The sequence below is a fragment of the Hemitrygon akajei genome, chromosome 14 (assembly GCF_048418815.1).
Source record: "Hemitrygon akajei chromosome 14, sHemAka1.3, whole genome shotgun sequence".
Classification (NCBI taxonomy): Eukaryota; Metazoa; Chordata; class Chondrichthyes; order Myliobatiformes; family Dasyatidae; genus Hemitrygon; species Hemitrygon akajei.
This window is the reverse complement of record NC_133137.1, coordinates 50,004,987-50,027,260: the sequence shown is the minus strand read 5'-3', so window position 1 is coordinate 50,027,260 and position 22,274 is coordinate 50,004,987. Positions and strand designations below refer to the sequence as shown.

At 44.6% G+C, this 22,274-nt stretch overlaps 1 protein-coding gene across 2 annotated transcripts in view; it reads left to right on the top strand.

The window, feature by feature from the left end:
• The first annotated feature begins 349 nt into the window (after positions 1-349).
• Positions 350-22,274, top strand: part of LOC140738563 (plexin-D1) — a 45,573-nt gene continuing 23,648 nt past the window's right edge. Inside the window, exons 1-4 of one of the 2 annotated variants that reach the window (XM_073066021.1) lie at positions 350-1,557; positions 12,369-12,485; positions 18,882-19,016; positions 19,277-19,939. In XM_073066021.1, coding sequence (XP_072922122.1) covers positions 601-1,557; positions 12,369-12,485; positions 18,882-19,016; positions 19,277-19,315 — 1,248 coding nt within the window. In that variant the 5' untranslated portion in view covers positions 350-600 and the 3' untranslated portion in view covers positions 19,316-19,939. Of the gene's footprint in view, positions 1,558-12,368; positions 12,486-18,881; positions 19,017-19,276; positions 19,940-22,274 lie in introns of those variants that run through there. The other variant, XM_073066020.1, reaches the window with a different exon arrangement.

Genomic DNA, 22,274 nt, shown 5'->3' with positions numbered 1-22,274 from the left:
AAGAAGGGGAAGAGGTGTCAGTGTTAGAGGTAACGAGGAGGTTTGTAACATATTGGATAGAAAAAGCACAAGAACTCTTTTCATTATATGTACAAATTACCGAACTCAGACGAAATAATTCCAGACCATTACAGGGAGCAAGTTCGGAATTCTGCTAAGATTTAAAAGCCAATCTGAAAGGCGTCGCAATCGAAGTGCATGAGATGGTAAGCCTCGGTGGTGTAAATAGAAAGGGTCTATTTCCCACAGAGAGGGGCACAAACGAGTCGCATAAATGCGAGGAAGTCGGGCAGGAGGAAATATCGTCAGCCGGCAGGAGCTGACTGCCAGAGACTGTGGTCTCGTTTAAGCAGGTTTGGGGAACAACGCGGAGCCAGGTTCCGGACCGAGTGCGAAGTGGAGAGCATTTCTCCCAGTCGCACCGACAGGCTGCGCTTCTGTGTGTAAAACTGAAGTAGCGGCAGGAAATTCAAACGGAAAAGGAAGCGAGTACCACTGTCTCTAAGTTGTGGCACCGAGCGAGTTGGGAGCGCAGTCCAATGGAAGGTCTTGTGCACTACTAGTCTGCCTCTGCGCGGCTGTGCGTTAAATCCGTCGTCCATGTATCCTCCAAAGGGGTTTCGCCTCTGCCTCCTGCTCCTTAACAGTCTCCATGCTATATCTACGGAGCCCAGCTACCAGTTTGACACTCGCACCAATAACATCGCAATGAGCGCCCGCGACGGCGGCAGGGTGTATGTGGCCACCGACAACTCTCTGTACCAGTTCAGCCGGAGCCTGGCGCTGGAGATGAGGGTGAGCACCGGCCCGCGGGTGGACGGGCCGTGCACGCAGAGCGGTGGTTGCTGCGTCCCCTGGAAGAACACCGATAACGTGAACAGGATCCTGGTGGTGGACGAGAAGAACGAGCATCTGCTCACCTGTGGCACGGTAAGAATGGGCGCCTGTGAGGTGCGTCAACTGAGCAACATCAGCGACTTCAAGGAGGACAGTTTGGGCCGAGTGGCCGCGCAAGATCTCCGCGCCTCCACCGTCGCTTTCCCAGTCGAATTCCATGGAAAGTCTTACATGCTGACGGCCGTCACGGCCACCGGCGAAAATAGCAGGTTTGTCCCCAAAAGCTGCGTGGGCAATAGCAGTTACTACGCGATAGAGGAAGAGCAGGTCTTTCTGAGATTACTGGAGGGATCGGACACCTTTCTTTATTATGACTCCGCTTTTAAAGAACCGATTGTCAATTTTCCGGTTTCCGTGGAGCACCAATTTGTCCAGGGTTCCTTTTGGAGCAACCGTTTCTACATCTCACTCAATACCAACATCCGCGGCCCCCAGATTTTCTTCGTGGAAGGTCCTCTGTTAGAGAACGACGCTCTGGTCAATGTATCCTGCCGACTGACCGGGAATGGAAATCTTCAGGTTCTATCATCCGCCCACATCCGGACCCCTCTCTCCCAGTCCTTCATGGCTGTAGTCTTCTCTCGACAGAAACGACCCCAGCACAATGCCCTCTGCGTTTACAATTTGGAGCAGCTTGACCGATATAAAAGCGGAGATCAGGTAAGTTTGCTCTTGGTCTTAATTTCACGCGAGTTCCACGGTTAACACGGCGAATTAAGGGCAAATAAATCACTAAAGCGGAGTATTTCCTTAGCGTACACCAACATTTGTCAAATAAACTTACTGAATCCCAAGAGCACTCTGCTCATTTGAGCAGTGAGACCTGGTGGACCGGCCAAGTGTGAATAATTGGACAACAGATTAGCAGGCAGCGCTTCGGGATAAAATCAGCTCACTAACTCACTACAGGGACCCACATTACGGCCACTAGACCATGCGACAGAGTGCAGAATTAGGGCATTCGTCCCATCGAGTCTGCTTTGCCATTCCATCGTGACTGATTTATTTCCTCTATCAACCTCATTCTCCTGCCTCCCACCCCCCTCCCTTTGATACCCTGACTAATCAAGAACCTACCAACCTGTTTTAAATAGACCCAATGACAGCCTCCGCTGCCGTCTGTGGCAATAAATTCAAATCTGGTTGGAAGCTGAGCAATTTAACTTTATTTAATTAAATCAGGACTATCAACAGAAAGAGAAATACTTGCTCATTATTTGGACCCACGGTGGCACTGTGATTTGACTGATTTAATCAGGAGCGAGAAAAGGGGAACTTTTAGTTCTGAGCCCTGTGGAGATTGTGAAACTTACAGGCAAAATAGGGAAGTATTTTACAGAACCAAGACTGCAAGGCAGCAGAAAACCTGGTTTGGTGAGGAAGGGGCTGGAGTGACATGAAAAAAAAGATTAGGAAGGCAATGAGGGTGCAAGAAAAATATTAGAGAAGGAGAGAGGATCAGAGGAATGGTGCTGGTTGAAACCAAAATGAGGGAATGCACTCACACAATCTTTTTCCTGTAACTGGGAAAGCTAACAGTTTCATATTGTTTAATAGAAGCAGAAGTTTTGATTTACAGGGAGGTCAAACTAAAACTTTATAAAATTCATTAGGACAAAGCTAGAATTTCCTGTACAGTTCTGGTCACTAAAATTCAGGAAGGACTGAAAGCACCACAGGAGACAGTTTGTGAGAATTTTGCCGAAGTTGATGAACGCTGGTTTGGCAGAAAAAGACAATTAAACTGAGACAGTTTGCCTTCGAACACAGCTACTGAGGGGCGATCTTCCAAAGGTTTGAAATGTTATGAGAGGCCCAGACAGTATGTACAGGAGGGGCCGAGTTCCCTCAGCAGGGAGGTCGATCAAAGGAGCATCAAACTAAATTAATTGGTGGAAGTTGTTCCCAACCACCCCAGAGGTGCCACCTCAACCCTCCACTGAAAATTCGGAGTAAGGTCCAGAAACTGGGTTTTAATTTTAACGCTAAGAAGAGGCTCACACTTAGGAACAGTGTGTAGGAGAGGGTGCATAGGTGTGTTTAAGAAGGATAGGAAAGGTTCATTTGTTCATTATGTCCATGTCATATGATGTACGAACATGATCTTTCCATGGCCATGATTGTTCTTGGCAAACTTTTATATAGAAGCGGTTTGCTATTGCTGCCTTCTGGGCAGTGTCTTTATACACTGGGAGACTGCAACCATTATCAATACTCTTCAGAGATTGCAAGCCCGTTGTCAGTCGTTGCATGACCGGATGTGATATACACCAGCTACTCCTTCCAGGTGAGGCGACACTTCACCTGTGAGTCAGCTGGTGTGGTATACTGCGTCCGGTGCTCCCGGTGTGGCCTTTTATATATTGGTGAGACCCGATGCAGACTTGGAGACCGTTTCGCTGAACACCTACGCTCTGTCTGCCAGAGAAAGCAGGATTCCCCAGTGGCCACACATTTTAATTCCACATCCCATTCCCATTCTGATACATCTATCCATGGCCTCCTCTACTGTCAAGATGAAGCCACACTCAGGTTGGAGGAACAACACCTTATATACCGGCTGGGTAGCCTCCAACCTGATGGCATGAACATTGACTTCTCTAACTTCCAATAATGCCCCTCCTCCCCTTCTTACCCCATCCCTGATATATTTAGTTTTTTTCACCCTTTTTTTTCTCTCTCTCTGCCCATCACTCTGCCTGTTCTCCATCTCCCTCTGGTGCTCTACTCCCCCTTTCTTTCTCCTTAGGCCTCCCGTCCCATGATTTTTTCCCGTCTCCAGCTCTGTATCCCTTTTGCCAATCAATTTTCCAGGTCTCAGCTTCACCCCACCCCCTCCGGTCTTCTCCTATCATTTCGCATTCCCCCCCCCCCCCCCTACCGTCCCCTTACCTTCACCTGCCCATTTCCCCTCCCAATATTTTAGAAAAGACAGAGAAGCAGGTAAAAGGACTGGGATTGGTGAGGAGGGGAGTTTTGCTATTAATCAGGGACAATATCTTAATGGTACTCAGAGTCTATATGAGTAGAGTTCAAAAATAATAAAGAAGCAATAACTCTGGCTTTATACCACAGACCCCCTAATGGCCACCAGGAAACTGAGAAGCAGACAGATTAGGAAAAGGTGTAAAAACAACAGGGCCTTCCTAATGGGTGACCAACTTCCCTAATACAGACTGGGACCTCCTTAGTGCCAGTACTTTAGATGGGATAGAATTTGCTAGGTGCATCTAGGAGGGTTTCTTAAATCAACCTTTATAGGCCAAACGAAAGGAGGGGCCACATCAGATCTGGTGTTGGGTAAAGAGCCTGGCCAGGTGACTGAGAATGGAAACAGGTGGGGAACAGTGACCATAACTCTTTAAGTTTTAAGATAGCTGTAAATAAGGATAAACATGGACCTTAAAGGAGAGTATTAAACTGGAGCAGGGCAAATTGATACAGCATTAAGCAGGAGCTCAGGGAAGTTAATTGGGAACAGCTGTTTTTTGGTAAGATCACATTTGACGTGTAGAAAGTGTTTAATAACTAACTACACAAAATAGGGGACAGGACAGGAGAGGTATGTTCCAGTAAGAAGAAAGGACAAGGACATTGAATGTTGAGGTTGTGAAATTAGTCAAGAAGAAATAGAAGAGGTATGTCAGGTTTAGGATGCTAAAATCAAACAGAGCGTTGAAGCCAGAAGATGAAGATGAATTAAGAAATCTCAAGGTGAATTAGGAAAGCCAGGAAGGGCAATGCAAAGTCCTTGGCAAGTTGGATTAAAGACAATCCCAAAGCATTCTGTACATACATCAAGAGCAGGATAGCAACTAGGGAGCAGATAAAGCCACCTGAGGAATAAAGTGGGGGGGGGGGGGGGACGTGCTTGGGATGTGAGTGAGGATAAGTGTGTCGCATCAGTATTTACCAAGGAAAGTGCATGGAGGGTTGAGGGATCAGTGTGGAGTGTGCTAATTTGACAGAGCACTTTGAGATCAAGAAGGAAATAGTGTTGGATCATTTTAAGAGCATTGAGGTGGATAAGTACCCAGGTCCTGACGCAATAAACCCCAGGTTATTGAGAAAAGCAAGAGATGAGATTGCTGGGGCCTTGACCAACATCTTTGTGTCCTCTCTAGCCACAGAGAAGGTCCTAGAGGACTTGCAAGTACCTAGTGCTGTTCCAGTATTCAATAAGGGAAAGAGGGATAATCCTGGGAACTATAGACTGCTGAGTCTCATATCAGTGTTTGGAAAGATACTGGAGAGAATTCTAAGGATAGAGGTAATGAGTATTTGGAAAACCACTGTGTAATTAGGGAGACGCCGCATAGGACATCGGTGATTCGTGATGTTCAACAGCGATCCACACTGAGACCTCAGCTGTATGTGATCTATATCAATGACCTGGTTGAAAATGTAGATGCCTGAGTTGGTAAGTTTACAGATCATGCACAAATTGGTGGTGTTGTGGGTAGCAGAGAAGACTGAAAAAGAATGCAGTGGTTTAAAGATCAGTTGTCTATTTATTTATTTAGAGATACAGTGCAGAATAGGCCTTTCCGACCCAATGAGCCACACTGCCCAACTACCTACTGATTAACCCTAGTCTGATCATGGAACAGTTTACAGTGACCAATTACCCGAGTGACGTCGGACGTCTTTGGGCTGTGGGAGGAAACTGGAGAGCTGGAGAAAACCCACGTGTACAAGGGATGAAGGTACAAACTTTCTTACGGGGACACTGGAATTGAACTCTGAACTCCGATGCCCTGAGCTGTAATAGCACCATGCTCTCTGCTGTGCTAACGTGGGCAATATAGGCGGGGAAATGAAACATCAGATAATTGATTGTACAAGTATTCACCTCCTCCCCCACCCCCTTTAATATGACAACAAATCATCACTCGTGCAGCCAATTGGTCTTAGAAGCCACATGATTAGATAAATGGAGATCTGTTTTTGCAGACCTGTGTGCAGTCAAGGTGTTTCATTGGATTGTAGTAAAAATACATCTGTATCTGGAAGGTCCAACTGCTGGTGAGTCAGTATCATGGCAAAATGTACATCATGGAGACAAAAGAACACTCCAAGAAACTCTGCAAAAGGTTATTGAAAAGCACAAGTCAGGAGATAGATACAAGGAAGCTTCCAAGTCACTAAATATCCCTTGGAGTACAGTTAAGTCAATCATCAAGAAATGGAAAGAATATGGCACAGCCGTAAATCTGCCTAGAGCAGGCCGTCCTCAAAAACTGAGTGACCCCCCTGTGCAAGTAGAGGACTAGTGAGGGAGGCCACCAAGACACCTATGACAACTCTGGCGGAGTTACAAGATTCAGTGGCTGAAATGGGAGAGACAGCACAAATGGCAACTGTTTATCGGGTGCTTCACCAATCGCAGCTTTATGGGAGAGTGCAGGAAATAGAACTATATATACAGGAAATACAACTATATGTGCAGGAAATAGAATGATATGTACAGGAAATACAACTATATGTGCAGGAAATAGAATGATATGTACAGGAAATAGAATGCTAGGTACATTATGTAGGCAGAAGGGATTATTTTAGTTGGGGATTTTGATTACTGATTTAATTAGTTGGGCACAACATCATGGACCGAGGGGTTTGTTCCTGTGCTGTCCTGTTCTATGTTCTATAAAGGGCAGCACAGTAGTGTAGTTGTTAGCACAACGCGTTACATCACCAGCAACCAGAGGTCAGTTCCTGCGACTGCCTGTAAGGAGTTTGCACATTCACCCTGTGACTGTGTGGGTTTCCTCTGTGTGCTCCGGTTTCCTCCAACAGTGCAAAGACGTACCAGTTGGTAGGTGAATTGGTCATTGTAAATTTTCCAGTGATGAGGCTAGGATTAAATCGGGGGGTTGCTGGGCAGCGCGGCTTAAAGAGCCAGATTGGCCTATTCTGTGCTGCATCTCAATAACTAAATAAATTATGACTCTCTTGTTTAGGGACTGGCTCTGGACCCTATGGTGAGTCCACAGTGGGGTGGGAGGGAGGTATTTGGGGTTGCTAGAGGCCACATGCACAGGCATCTGATCCCCAGTATATTGTGTGCTTCTGTGCAATTGCCTCTAGAAAGGAGCTCTAGAAAATTACAAGGGTTCTAGAAAGCAGCTCAAGAATGAAATTAGGAGTGAGAGAGGGGGCCATGAGAAGGCCTTGGTGAGCAGGATTAAGGAAATCCCAAGGCATTCTACAAGTATGTGAAGAGCAAGAGGATGAGCTGTGTAAGAATAGGACCAATCAGGAGTGAGAGTGGAACCACGTGTAGAGCTGGATGAGGTAGTAGAGGTACTTAATGAATACTTTGCTTCAGTATTCACCAGTGAAAAGGACCTCGGCAATTGTGGGGATGACTTAGAGCTGACTAAAACACTTGAGTTTCTAGACATTAAGAAAGAGATGTGCCGGAGGTTTTGAAAGGTATAAAGTTAGATAAGTTGCCAGGACCAGACAAGGTATACCCCAGGCTACTGTGGGAAGCGAGGGAGGAGATTGCTGAGCCTCTGGCAATGATCTTTGCATCATCAATAGGGTTGAGTGATAGGGAAGTACCAGAGCATTGGAAGGTTGCAAATGTTGTTCCCTTGTTCAAGAAAGGGAGTAGAGATAACCGAGGAACTTATAGACCAGTGAGTCTTACTTCAGTGGTGGGCAAGTTGATGGAGAAGATCCTGAGAGGTAGGATTTATGAGCATTTGGAGAGGCATAATCTGATTAGGGATAGTCAGCATGGCTTTGTCAAGGGCAGGTCATGCCTTACGAACCTGACTGAATTCTATGAGGATGTAACAAAACACATTGATGAAGGTAGAGCAGTAGATGTAGTGTATATGGCTTTCAGTAAGGCATTTCATAAGGTTCCCCATGTGAGGCTCATTCAGAAAGTAAAGAGGCATGGGATCCAAGGAGACCTTGTTTCATGGATCAGAAGGCAAAGGGTGGTTGTGGGTGGTTTGTATTCTTCATGGAGGACAGTGACCAGTGGTATTCTGCAGGGATCTGTTCTGGAACACCTGCTCTTTGTGATTTTTAAAAATGACCTGGATGAGGAAGCAGAAGGATGGGCTAGTTAGTTTGTGGATGATACAAAAGTTGTGGGTGATGAGGTTTGTCAGAGGTTAGAGTGGGACATTGATAGGATGCAGAACTGGGCTGAGAAGACAGAATTAATGGTAAGACTCTTGGCAATGTGGAGGATCAGTGAGATCTTGTCTCCATATGACACTCAAAACTGCTGCACAGGTTGACAGTGTTGCTAAGAAGAAGTATGGTCTGTTGGCCTTCAACAACCATGGGATTGAGTTCAAGAGCCATGAGGTAATGTTACATTACCTTAGACAGGTAATATAAAACCTTAGACAGACCCCACTCAGAGTACTGTGTTCAGTTCTGGTCACCCCATTACAGGAAGGACGTGGATGCATGGTTTTAAGCTGCTTGTAAGTAGGTACAAGGGTGTTGTCAGAGCTATGTTTTTTACAGAGAGTGGTGGGTGGGTGGAATACATTACCAGCGAAGGTGGTAAAGAAGGATACGATGGGGTCTTTTAAGAGACTCTTAGATAGGTACATGGAGCTTAGAAAAATAGTAAGGATGCAGTAAGGAAATCCTAGGCACTTCTGGACTAGGTTACATGATTGGCACAACATTGTTTTATGTTCTGCTGCTGTCTCATTCCCTACACAGTGACCAGCATCACCCGGCTGGTTTTCACCTTTCAATATTTCACTCAGAGTATTGACATCTTCAGAAACTGGGAATGCCCAAAGGTGCTCAAATAAATGTCTGCTGGGAATGCTGCCACAGGAGGGCAGCACCCATCATCAGGGACCCCCACCCCACCAACCAGGTCATGCTCTCATCTTGCTGCTACCATCGGGAGGGAGCTGCAGGAGCTCGGGTCCCACCCCACCTGGTATCGGAACAGTGGTTGCCGTTCAGCTGTTGAACTCCTGAACCAGCGTGGATAACTTCATCTACCTCACCACCGAACTGATTCCACAGCCTATGGACTCACTGTCAAGGACTCGACAACTCATGTTCTCTCTATTATTTATTTATTACCTCTTTTTTTTTGTTTTTTCGATTTTTGTTTTCTTTTGCACAGTGGTTGTCAGTCTGTTTTTTTCATTGATTCTATTGTATTTCTTTGTTCTGCTGCAAGAAAATGATTCTCAGTAGTGTATTGTGATGTGTACAGACTTTGGTCATTTGAACTTTGAAATAATGGACAATGCCCATATAATGCTCTTGGTTGCATTGTAGTCACAAACTGTACAGACATGACAGGTTGTATATCGGACATTTGTTTGTTTCTAGAGGAATTCCTTCGGGGCATCACGATAGCCTGGCTGTTCATGTAACGTAATCATAGTGCCAGCAACCCGGGTTCAATTCCTGCCACCGTCTGTGAGGAGTTTGTATGTTCCACCCCAATAACTGTATGGGTTTCCTCCCACAAACCAAAGTGTGCAAATTAGTAGGATAATTGGTCACATTGGATCAGAAGGGCCTGTTACCATGCTGCATCACTAAATAAAATTTAAAAATACCCCTTCCCTTCTACATTGTCTTCCATTTTTCTATCATCTACGTGCCTATCAGAATTTCTTATATGCCCCTAATGTATCTGCTCATGCCAGGAAGTGGCTGACAACATTTAAGGGTTCTTGGACAGGTACGTGGACAGGAAAGGTTTAGAGGGATAGGGACCAAACACTGTCAAATGGGACTAGCTTAGATGGGAATCTTGGATCATTTGGACCATGTTGTGACTGGAGAAACAGGAGAAGTTGATAAATATGGAAGTGTTTATTCATCATGACAAACAGGCACTTGCTTGGAGATCCTCTCGGTAGAGTTTCCTAAACTCAAAGTACATCAAGACTTTATATTCTTGAGGAAATTGCTAATAGTAAAAAATTCAATGCAATTTCAAAAGCTACAATGACTTGCTTACTTCAATATTCTCTGTCTGACAAGTGAGTCCTTTGAAGTACACATTTGCAGTAGAAGCACAACGTGGTTGATAAGATGCATTAAAGGTTCTAATGTCTTTTCTGGGCAAACTGATTCATGTAGATTGTTTAAAAGCTTCTAAGGACAGAGAACCTAAATGCCCGAGATTCGTGATGTGAGAGCTGACTACCCGAGTACAAAAATATCCCAACTATTGATAGATAAGCTATGCCATGTTTGATGTGCTAGGTGATCATATCAGACTGCTTTGCAAGCTTCCTTGAACTTGGATACATTGGTACAAATAACTTAGCCCATAGTTGCCTGGTTTGTTACAAGTCAATTAACATAACCCCATTGTCTAACGTTTGGTTGAAGCTTATGAGAACTACCTCTTAGCAGCCAACCTGTGGTGTGGGCCTACAGTCTGTGGTCTGTTAAACAATACGGTTTGTTTGCAAAGGTGTCCTGTTAAACTCAAACTGATCACCACTTGCAATCTACCATAAGAAATGAAGAATGGATCTCGCTTGAATTAATATCTGCTACGTCAATTAGAATCAGAGTCATATTCAGGAAGATAATTTGGGATATGAGGGAGAGAGAGACTCAGGAGGATAAAGAAGGAAAGACACTGGTGGTGGGGGGTGGTGTGGGGAGAAAGGGGAAGGGAAAGAGAGAACAAAAGAACATGATGTTAACGTGGTGGCAAGGAAGCCCATCCCTCCTCCAAATGACCAGGTGCTGTGTCTCACCGTGGTTGATGTGAGAAGAGCTCTGTGCAGGGTCAGCCCACAGAATGCTGCTGGACCAGACAATATTCCTGGTAGAGTGCTCAGAGGATGTGCAAACCAGCTAGCAGATGTTCTCACTGATATCTTCAACATCTCCCTGAACAGCGCTACTGTTCCAACGTGCTTCAAGGCCGTCACCATCGTCCCCGTGCTGAAGAAGTCTTCAGTGTCCTGCCTAAATGACTACCGTCCCGTTGCACTCACATCCACCATCATGAAGTGTTTCGAGAGGCTCGTCATGAGGCATATCAAGACCCTGCTTCCCCCCTCACTGGACCCCCTGCAGTTTGCGTACCGTCCCAACCGCTCAACAGACGACGCCATTGCCATCACCCTCCACCTGGTCCTAACCCACCTGGACAAAAAAGACACATACGTTCGAATGCTGTTCATAGACTTCAGTTCAGCATTCAACACAATCATCCCTCAGAAACTGATTGGAAAGCTGAGCCTACTGGGCCTGAACACCTCCCTCTGCAACTGGATCCTAGACTTCCTGACTGGGAGACCTCAGTCAGTCTGGATCGGGAGCAGCATCTCCAGCACCATCACACTGAGCACAGGGGCCCCCCAGGGCTGTGTGCTCAGTCCACTGCTGTTCACTCTGCTGATCCACGACTGTGATGCAACACACAGCTCGAACCACATCATCAAGTTCGCCGATGACACGACCGTGGTGGGGCTCATCAGCAAGAACGACGAGTCAGCATACAGAGAGGAGGTGCAGTGGCTAATGGACTGATGCAGAGCCAACAACCCGTCTCTGAATGTGAACAAAACAAAAGACATGGTTGTTGACTTCAGGAGGGCAAGGAACGACCACTCCCAGCTGAACATCAATGGCTCCTCTGTAGAGATCGTTAAGAGCACCAAATTTCTTGGTGTTCACCTGATGGAGAATCTCACCTGGTCCCTCAACACCAGCTCCATTGCAAAGAAAGCCCAGCAGCATCTCTACTTTCTGCAAAGGCTGAGGGAAGTCCATCTCCCACCCCCAACCTCATCACATTCTACAGGGGTTGTATTGAGAGCATCCTGAGCAGCTGCATCACTGCCTGGTTCGGAAATCACACCATCTTGGATCGCAAGACCCTGCAATGGATAGTGAGGTCAGCTGAGAAGATCATCGGGGTCTCTCTGCCCGCCATTACAAACATTTATACTGCATGCTGCATCCGTAAAGCAAACAGCATTATGAAGGACCCCACACACCCCTCAAACAAACTCTTCTCCTTCCTGCCATCTGGGAAAAGGCACCGAAGCATTCAGGCTCTCACGACCAGACTATGTAACAGTTTCTTCCCCCAAGCTAACAGACTCCTCAATACCCAGAGCCTGGACTGACACCAACTTACTGCCCTCTACTGTGCCTGTTGTCTGGTTTATTATTCATTGTAATGCCTGCACTGTTTTGTGCACTTTATGCAGTCCTGGGTAGGTCTGTAGTCTAGTGTAGTTTTTTCCTGTGTTGTTTTTACGTAGTTCAGTGTAGTTTTTGTATTGTTTCATGTAGTACCATGGTCCTGAAAAACGTCTCGTTTTTATTGTGTACTGTACCAGCAGTTACGGTCGACTGACAATAAAAAGTGATTTGACTTGATGTGACTTAAGAAAATTACACCTGCATTAATTAAAGTGGTAATGTTACTACTAATAGTTTCATTGTCTTTTTACAGTTTGTTCTTAATTTTGTTTCCCTTTTAGAATCCATTAGACAGAATGCCACTGTTTAATTACCCTGGATTGCTCTCAGTGTCAGCAACATTGGTGCAGAACTGGACTGTACTGTTCCTTGGGACAGAAGATGGACAATTAATTAAGGTCAGGACCATTATTTACAGGTTGACTATTTAGCTTTACAAAGCTCTTCCTAAAGTGGCTTCATAGTGTTTTGATGGAGCTGTATACTTTCATTTCTGATAAGGATAGCTTAAATACTTTAGGAAAAAACACAATGTATAAATTGTATTTAGAAATAATGAGCCGATCTCAGGCTCCAGATATGCAAATATTCACTGTCTATTGTTATCTGGGTTAGTGTTGTCAGTGGAGCAGCTGTGTGTTGGGATTTCTGTCAGAAGATTTTGCTGGGATTGACTTATTGCTAGAGTACAGTCTGCTGGTTTTGCCATTTCTGGGAACGTTCCATAGGGAGAATATTGCCAATCTATGGTTTGGTAGACTTCTATTTTTTGTTATTTATTGAGAGATACAACAGGATACCAGCTCTTCCGACCTAATGAGCCCATGTCACCCGATCACAGCTACGTAACCAATTACCACTCTCCCATACATCTTTGGAATATGGGGGGAAACCGGAGAACCCAGAGGAAGTTCACGTGGTCCCAGGAAGATCGTAGAAACTCCTTACACTCAGTAGTGTGAATTTAACCACTACCTATGGATCTAATGCTTTGCCCTTTCTCTTCACTGAGCCAATCCTGCCAGGCTGTCACAGGGAGTGTGTGTTTAAGGACCAGTGCCAATTCCTGATTGCTCTACAGCAAGGTTTTGGGAATGGCACTGAATTTAGCTTGGTCCCACCATAAGGCAGCTGGCCATGCCTGACTTGTAGTTTGAAAACTCCTTCTGGGTGTTGCACACCCATACTCTGTTGCACACTTGCCTTGGGCCAGTTTCATGCTTTATTTGGCAGTGGCCTGAGTTGGCAAGATGCTGGAAGAACTCCGTGGGTCAAGCAGCGTCTGTGCTGGCAACAAGTGTGAGTCAACATTTTGGGTCACGAACCTCCATCAGGACCGGGATTGGCACCGGTCCGAAGTATAGGAGCAGAACTTGTTGCACGCACAGCCATATGGTCCATAGTTTTCTAACAATTTTACTAGATGGCAGTTCACGAGCTGCAGGCTGAGGGTCCAATTTTAGTGCACAATGGATTCCACTGACCATTGTTACAGGTGTTTGAGTTCGTGCTGCACTCCAGAAACCTGAACATGTGATCTGAGGTGCCAGAATGAGAGACGTCTGTACTTTTAAAGTTAAAACTAAATTTATTATCAAAGTACATATACAGTATGTCAACATATGTAACCCTGAGATTCATTTTCTTGTGGGCATACTCAAAAGATCCATTTTAGAATAAATTAATAACCATTATAGAATCAATGAAATACCACACCAACTTGGGCATTCAACCAGTGCGTAAAGGACAACGAACTCCAAAGACAAAATGAAAGAAATAATAAATTAATTAATAAGCAATAAGTATCAAGAACAGGAAATGAAGAGTCCTTGAAAAAGTGTCCATAGTTTGTCGGAACTTTTCAATGATGGTACAAGTGAAGTTGAGTGACTTTGGTTCAAGAGCCTGATGGTTGAGAGTGAATAACCATTCCTGAACCTTAGGGTGTGAGTCCTGAGGCACCTGTACCATCTTCCCGATGGCAGCAGTGAAAAGAGAGCATGTCCTGTGTGGTGAGGGATGGTGATGGATGCTGCTTTCCTGCGACAACACTCTGTGTAATGGGAATGGCAGTACATGTAGTGGACTGGTCCTTCTCCACTACTTTTTATAGGATTTTCTATTCAAAGGCATTAGTGTTTCCATACCAGGCTGTGATACAGCCAGCCAATACACTCTTCACTACACATCCATAGAAGGTTGTCAAAGTTTTCAATAACATGCTGAATTTTCACAAAATCCTAAGGAAGTAGAGATGATATTGGGCTTTCTTCAAAATTGCACTTACGTGCTGGTTCCAGGATAGGTCCACCAAAATGATAACACCGAGGAATTTAAAGTTGCTGACCCTCTCCACCTCTGATCCTTCGCTTTCTCCTGCCAATCACTGTTTAATTCAATTTAAAATTGTCCATCGTTATTATTTAACAAAGGAGAAACTATCTAAAATATTTCCTGATGTAGATAATTACTGTGATTGATGTAAAACTGAAGTAGCTACTTTGTCACATAAGTTCTGGTCATGTTCTTCATTAAAACTGTTTTGGAAATCTTTATTTTCTACAATCTCTAAAGCTTTGAAAATTAATTTACAACCTAATAGACTAACTGTTCTATTTGGAATAGTTCTGCATCATATTCAGGGTATTTCATCTTCAGATCAACATGTAATTGCATTTGTTACATTGTTGGCAAGAAGGGCTATTTTATTAAAATGGAAAGGTATCTCTTCCCCGACATTAATTGAATGGTTTTCTCAAGTAATGTTATGTCTCAGCTTGGGAAAAATTGGAAGTAGAACTTTTGAACCACGATTTGATTTTGAGAGAAGATGGGGTTCTTTTGCCAAATATTACCATTTAATTTGAATTATTCTATATGGTTTCCTTCCAATTTTATTATCTTTTTAAAAAAAATGTGAATTGGCGGTTGATGACTTTTTTCTATATATCTAGATGATGGTGAAACGTATTGCTTCCGGGGGTTGATTCCTAATGGGGTTTTTTTTGTAGTTAATGGTTTTTTTTCTCTCAGTTAGATGGGTTTTTTTTTTCCTTTTTTCTATGTATATATTTTTTTCATTTTTATATATTACGAATAGTTTTTTTTCTTCAGCTCTATTAATTGTATACATATTAATTTGTTGAAGTTTTCTATTATTCTATAATTGTAGAAGATTATGTATTAATAAAAAGATTCTAAAAATGAAAAAAACACAGAGGAATTTAAAGTTGCTGACCGTCTCCACCTCTGATCTTCCGCTTTCTCCTCCTGAAGTCAATAATCAGTTCCTAGGTCTTGTTCATATTGAGTAAGAGGTTGTTGTGACACCACTCAGCCAGATGTTCAACTTCCTTCCTCTATGCTGATTCATCACCCCTTTTGACTCGGCCAATGACAGTGGTGTCATCAGCAAACTTCAAAGTACATTTATTATCAAAGTACGTATTCATTATACAACCTTGAGATTTGGCTTCTTTCAGGCAGCCACAAAACAAGAAACACAAAATAAAAAGAAAAAGAAGCCAATGTATATAGAGTGAGGAAAAAAACAAATCTTCCCAACACCCTGCCTTTTCAATCCACATGGCCTGGCATTTAGCTTGTTTAAGCATTCGCTGTAAGACCCAACAATATGTTCTGGGCCTGGACCCCACCGCCACTGCTAATCTCCTGGGATTTTCAGGAGATTACAGTCTCTAGAGTTTACAGAGAGAAACTCTCTCAAGTTTTGCGGCAGTTCTGTGAGTGAAAACACTATGTTAATGAGAGGTTAGAGGAGAATGGTCAGACTGCTTCAAGCTGACAGGAAGGCATCAGTAATTCAAATAACCACACATCAAATAAAACAGTGGTGCACATCCCTGAGCACACGCCACATTGAACCCTGAAGCAGATGGCCAACTGCAGCAGAAGACGACAAATATACACTCCGTCGTCACTTTATTAGGTTCAAGAGGTAGGTAGTAAAGTGGCCACTGAGGAATTTGCTTTGGTGTGTTGGCATGGCATGCAACAAAAACAGGAACATTCAATAATTCACACAAAATGCTGGTGGAACACAGCAGGCCAGGCAGCATCTATAGGGAGAAGTGCTGTCGACGTTTCGGGCCGAGACCCTTCGTCTGGACTAGTCTGCCTGGCCTGCTGTGTTCCACCAGCATTTTGTGTGTGTTACTGTTTGAATTTCCAGCATCTGCAGATTTCCTCGTGTTTGCTCTTTACATTCAATAATTGTAAGGAATAAAGAATTATATAAACAAGTTAGAGGTTAAAGTATGAAAGGAGAATAAAATGTACATAACTACATAAACACCACCATGTATTTACAATGTAAACGGTTTTATAAAAAGTGGTTCAAAGTGTTTACAGAGCAGTGCAATGACTGAGGTAATAGATACAGGGTGGTGGGGTGGGTTAACTAGAATAGTTGAACAGATTAACTGCCTGGGAGAAAGAAACTTTTAAGATAGTGTGAGATTTCTATTTTAATGACCAGGAGGAAGCATTTGGAAAAGTCAGTTTGCTGTTTGGGGAGTTTCTGCAATGATTTTCCTGCCCATTTCTCTGTCCTGGAAACATACCAGTCCTGCAGTGTTGGTAGACTTCAGCTAATGACCTTTCCTGCTGACCGGTTCACTGTGGTGTTCATACAGTGTGCTGAGAGAGGATGCTGTACCAAACCAGACAGTAATGGCTGATGTGAGGAAACTCTCTATGCTGGCATTGTAGTAAAGAACCAGTATGTTCTGGGAAAGATGGAATTTTACCAAATGCCTCTGTCACGTACCCCGTGACTGGGTTAAAGAACCAGCAGAAATGGAAAACACTTTGGAGTCTGGTATTACTAGTAACTAATAGTGTTTATTAGTAAATTAAGCACGGTAATATAAATGCAAAAATATATGAAACATGTCAGCAATGATATATACAGAAGTGTGGAAATAGGAACCAAAACTAGGCTATTTCAAACCTAGGGGTATAGACAATAGGTGCAGAAATAGACCATTCGGCCCTTCGAGCCTGCACCGCCATTTTGAGATCATGGCTGATCAACTACTATCAATACCCGGTTCCTGCCTTGTCCCCATATCCCTTGATTCCCCTATCCATAAGATACCTATCTAGCTCCTTCTTGAAAGCATCCAGAGAATTGGCCTCCACTACCTTCCGAGGCAGTGCATTCCAGACCCCCACAACTCTCTGGGAGAAGAAGTTTTTACTTAACTCTGTCCTAAATGACCTACCCCTTATTCTCAAACCATGCCCTCTGGTACTGGACTCTCCCAGCATCTGGAACATATTTCCTGCCTCTATCTTGTCCAATCCCTTAATAATCTTATATGTTTCAATCCGAGCCCCTCTCAATCTCCTTAATTCCAGTGTGTACAAGCCCAGTCTCTCTAACCTCTCTGCGTAAGACAGTCCAGACCTCCCAGGAATTAACCTCGTGAATCTACGCTGCATTTCCTCTACAGTCTTATGATGGTGATGGTGAAGAGTTCCGTTCAGAGGTAGTTATTTAATGTGTGTGTGTGTGTGTGTGTGTGTGTGTGTGTGTGTGTGTGTGTGTGTGTGTGTGAGTGTGTGTGTGTGTGTGTGTGTGTGTGTGTGTGTGTGTGTGTGTGTGTGTGTGTGTGTGTGTGTGAGTGTGTGTGTGTGTGTGTGTGTGTGAGAGAGAGAGAGAGAAAAGCCATTGCCGTCTTACCATTCTTCAGTGATAGAATATCACCCAGGCAAGGAAGGACACACAAATAGTTCCCCACCAGTCGCACCTTTTCACACTGTGAGCCACTGATCGATTTCCCCGAATCGATCCTCCAAAAACCCCACCTTCACATGGGTGCACAAAGCTCGTTCAGTGTCCCGTGGTGTGTCTGTGTGTGTCCCAACAGACCTGCTTTTTATCTCCACATGCTGGACACCAGCTGTCCATCAATCGGCTCTGCCCTGCTGTCTCTGCAGGAATCTTTACAAGCAGGCAAAGTGTCCTTGGAGAAAGGTAAATAATCAGCAAAGGAACCATAACGTTAAATCTCGTCTCTCTCTCTCTCTCTCTCATTTGCGCTGGATGCCTCCCCCTCCCTCTCTCAATAGCAGCACAGTTCATAGGGTCAATTCTGGACCCCTTTTCAGACTCAGTTTGCCCATCACACCACAAAAAGTATATCCTCTGCCAAGCCTTTTTGTTAATGGAGATAGTGTTCTCCACACATGAGGTCCTGTGTAATAAAGATGCCCAGGAACCTCAATGCTAAAGTGGTGTGAACTGTAGGGTTGTTGATAATGAATGGAGGCAGAGGAGACACATTTCTCACGCAGTCAATATGCATCTCCAGTTTTGAAGGTATTCTGTTCCAAGTTGTTGTGATATTTTGTAACGATCCTCATCGTTGGCATGTCTGGATGGTTCTGGTTCATATTGCACTTTTATGCATAGTTTTACTTTGAAAAGAACGTAACAAAAAGGAAAGGAAGATACTTTTTCAATGGTTTGTCTTAGTGTAGGGCATCCCGCAGGCTCCACAAATACTGTCTGACTCACGGAGTTCCTTCAGAAGGGATATTTTCTTATGATGTGTTTCTGAACACTGTTTTTGACAACCTCAGCCTTTGACAACTCTCTGTAAGGTTGGGGGATTCAGCAGCCAGTCTGAGCACGGTATACTATCCCAAGCCAATAATGAGAAATGTAAATGAAGATTAGCAGATTTATGTGATATTATGCTACTGTAAGTCAGATATCAGTTCAGACTATGGAAGTAGATGAATTAACTGCATGATTTTTATTGCAGCTGGTTCTGGATGAAAATATGGAAGTTATTCGCCCAAGTATTCTGACTGAGCTGAGAGATGAATCTCCAATACGCCACAGCATATTGCTTGATAAAGTGGACCCAAATTACTTATACCTGTTAACTGAGAGGATGGTAAGCTTCTTCACAGTCTATTTATATAGTGTTGTGGCGACCCACTTCCTAGCGCACTCGAACCGGCTCACAAATAGCCAGCGCACCGGCACAGAGGCCAGTCCCAAAAGGGCGCCAGGTCTGCTTCACCAACAAAGGGAAAAGCCCGCGCGGGACTGTGAGTACGTGCCCCTTACAGCATCCGCACCCGGGGAGGGCGGGATCAGGGAGGCTTTAAAGCGAGGCCGCGAAGTTCAAATAAAATCTTTTTTTAACTGCAGTTTACCGACTCCGTGTCGTTATTTCAGCGCTGCGTGTAGCACACCGCTACAATTGGTGACCCCGACGGCCCAAACGATATTTGGGCCGAAGATGACCGATGCTGCATCTGTTCATGCGGTTTAAGCTTCTGGACGCTGCGACCTCACCTATGGTTCCAGCAAGCAGAAGCCCAATTCCACGTTCAGCAGATAACCTCGGAGGACACATGTTACTACTACGTGGTGAGCTCCCGCGACCAGGTCACAGCGGCCCAGGTTAAGGAGTTCATACAGTCTCCCCCAGCGGATGGCAAATACACAGAATTCAAAGCCCTGCTCATAAGGACTTTCGGACTCTCACGGTGCGAGCGGGCTGCCCGTTTACTGCACCTGGATGGTTTGGGAGACAGACTTCCATCGGCTTTAATGAATGAGATGTTGTCTCTGGCCGGAGGACACACACCCTGCCTCATGTTTGAGCAGGCATTCCTGGAGCAGCTGCCCGAGGACATACACCTGCTGCTGTCCGACGCGGATTTCAGCGACCCCCGGAAGGTGGCAGCCCGGGTGGACTTGCTTGTGGAATGCCAAGAAGGAGAGTGGGGCGTCCGTCGCACAGATCACCAGGCCTCGCTCCCAGCAGCAAACCAGACCCCAGGCCCGGCCACAGAGCCCGCTAACCCCAGAGGCAGGGGTGAGGAGCCCAATGAACAATGGTGCTTCTACCACCAGCGGTGGGGCGCAGAAAAGGGATCAGGGAGGCTTTAAAGCGAGGTCGCGAAGTTCGAATAAAATCTTTTTTTAACTGCAGTTTACCGACTCCGTGTCGTTATTTCAGCGCTGCGTGTAGCACACCGCTACAGTGTATTTAATTTTATTCCCACGATGAGGGATGGTTGATGCTAGTTACCACCTGTAGTTGCCCTGGGATGGCATTTGTTGGCTGGCTCTTCGATTTATTGCTTTGTGATTAGTTTAGCCATGTGCAGGACATTTAAGAACAACCATGTTAGTTATAGAGTCATAGAGAAGTACAGCACAGAAACAGGCCCTTCAGCCCATCTATTCCATGCCAATACCACTTAAACTGCCTTCTCCTGTCAATCTGCTGTGGGATCATAGCCCTCCATACCCCTACTATCCAAACTTGTCTTAAATGTTAAAATCAAGCTCATATGCATCATTTTTGCAGACAGCTCATCCACACTCCTACAACCCTCTGAGTGAAGATGTTTCTCCTCATGTTTTGCTTAAACTTCTCATCTTTCATCCTTAATCCATGACCTCTGGTTGTATACCCCTCATTATTTTGTACACCTCTGGCAAATCTGCTCTCAATCTTCTATGTTCTAAAGAATACTGTCCTAATCTATTCAATCTTTCTCTATAACTCAGGTCCTCCAGACCTGGCAACATCCTTGTAAACTTTCTCTGCACTCTTTCAAACTTGTATACAGCTTTCCTGTAGGTAGGTGACCAAAACTGCACACAATACTCCAAATTAGGCCTCACCTACATCTTATACATCTTCAGCGTAACATCCCATTTTCTGTGCTTACGAAGGCCAATGTGCCAAAAGCTTTCTTTACCACCATATCTACCTGTGATGCCACTTTCAACGAATTATACCCAGATCTTTGTTCTACTACACTCCTCAGTGCTCTACTCTCGTTGGTCCTACCATAGTACAACACCTTGTACTTGTCTACAATAAACTCCATCTGCCATTTATCAGCCCATTTTTCCAGCTCTTGCAGCTTCCTCTGCAAGCCATGATAGCATTCCTCACCATCCAACTCACTCCCAGTCTTGGTGCCATCTGCAAATATGCTGATCCAGTTAACCACATTATCATCTAGATCATTGATACAGGTGACAAACAACAAAGGACCTAGCACTGATCCCTGTAGCTCACCACTAGTCACAGGCCTCCATTCAGATAGTCAACCATCTACTACCATTCCCTGCCTTCTCCCACACAGCTATTGTCTAATCCAATTTAGTACCTCATGCTGAACGCCAAGTGAATGAACCGTCTTAACCAGCATCCATGCAGGCTCTTGTCAAATGCTTTGCTGAATTCAATGTAGGCGATAATCACTGCCTTGCCTTCATCCACTTCCCTGGTATCTTCCTCGAAAAACTCTACAAGATTGGTTGGACATGTCCGACCCACACAAAGCTATGCTGACTATCATTAATCTGTCCATGTCTATCCAGATACTTATATATCCAGTCCCTTAGAATACTTGGACTCACCTAGTTTATGTTTAGAGACTTTTAAAAACAGAAGAACGACACTGGCTATCCTCCAATCCTCCAGTACCTCCCCTGCTGTTAAGGGTGATTTAAAAATCTCTGCTAGGGCCCCATCAATTCTGCGCTTGCCTCCTGTAGGGTCCGAGGGAGCACCTTGTCAGGCCCCGGGGATTTATCCACCCTGAATTGCCTCAGGGTAGCAAACACCTCCTCCTCTATAATCTGTAGAGGGTCCATGAACCTCATGCCACTCTGTGTCGTTTCCTGAATAAATACCGGTACAAAGAATTCATTTAAGGTCTGTCCCATCTGTTCCGGCTCCACACATGGATTGCTGACCAACTCCATGCCTTCTTGATTTCTTTCATGCCTGTTCTCCTGCATTTCTTGTACTCCATAAGCACCTCATTTGTTCCTTCTTGCCTATACACCTCCTTTTATCTCTTAACCACGGCCTCAATATCTCTTGAAAACCAAGGTTCCCTACACTTGTTATCTTTGCCTTTTATTCTGACAGGCACATACAAGTTTTATGTTCTCAAAATTTTGTTTTTGAAGGCCTCCCACTTGCCAAGTACACCTTTATCGGAAAACAGCCTGTCCCATCCACACTTGCCAAACCATTTCTGATACCATCAAAGCAGGCCTTTTTCCAATTTAGTATCTCGACCCGTGGACCAGAGGTACCTCTTTGCCTATTTACTTTGAAACTAATGGCATTGGGGGTCACTGGATGCAGTGTTCCCCTACACAAACTTCA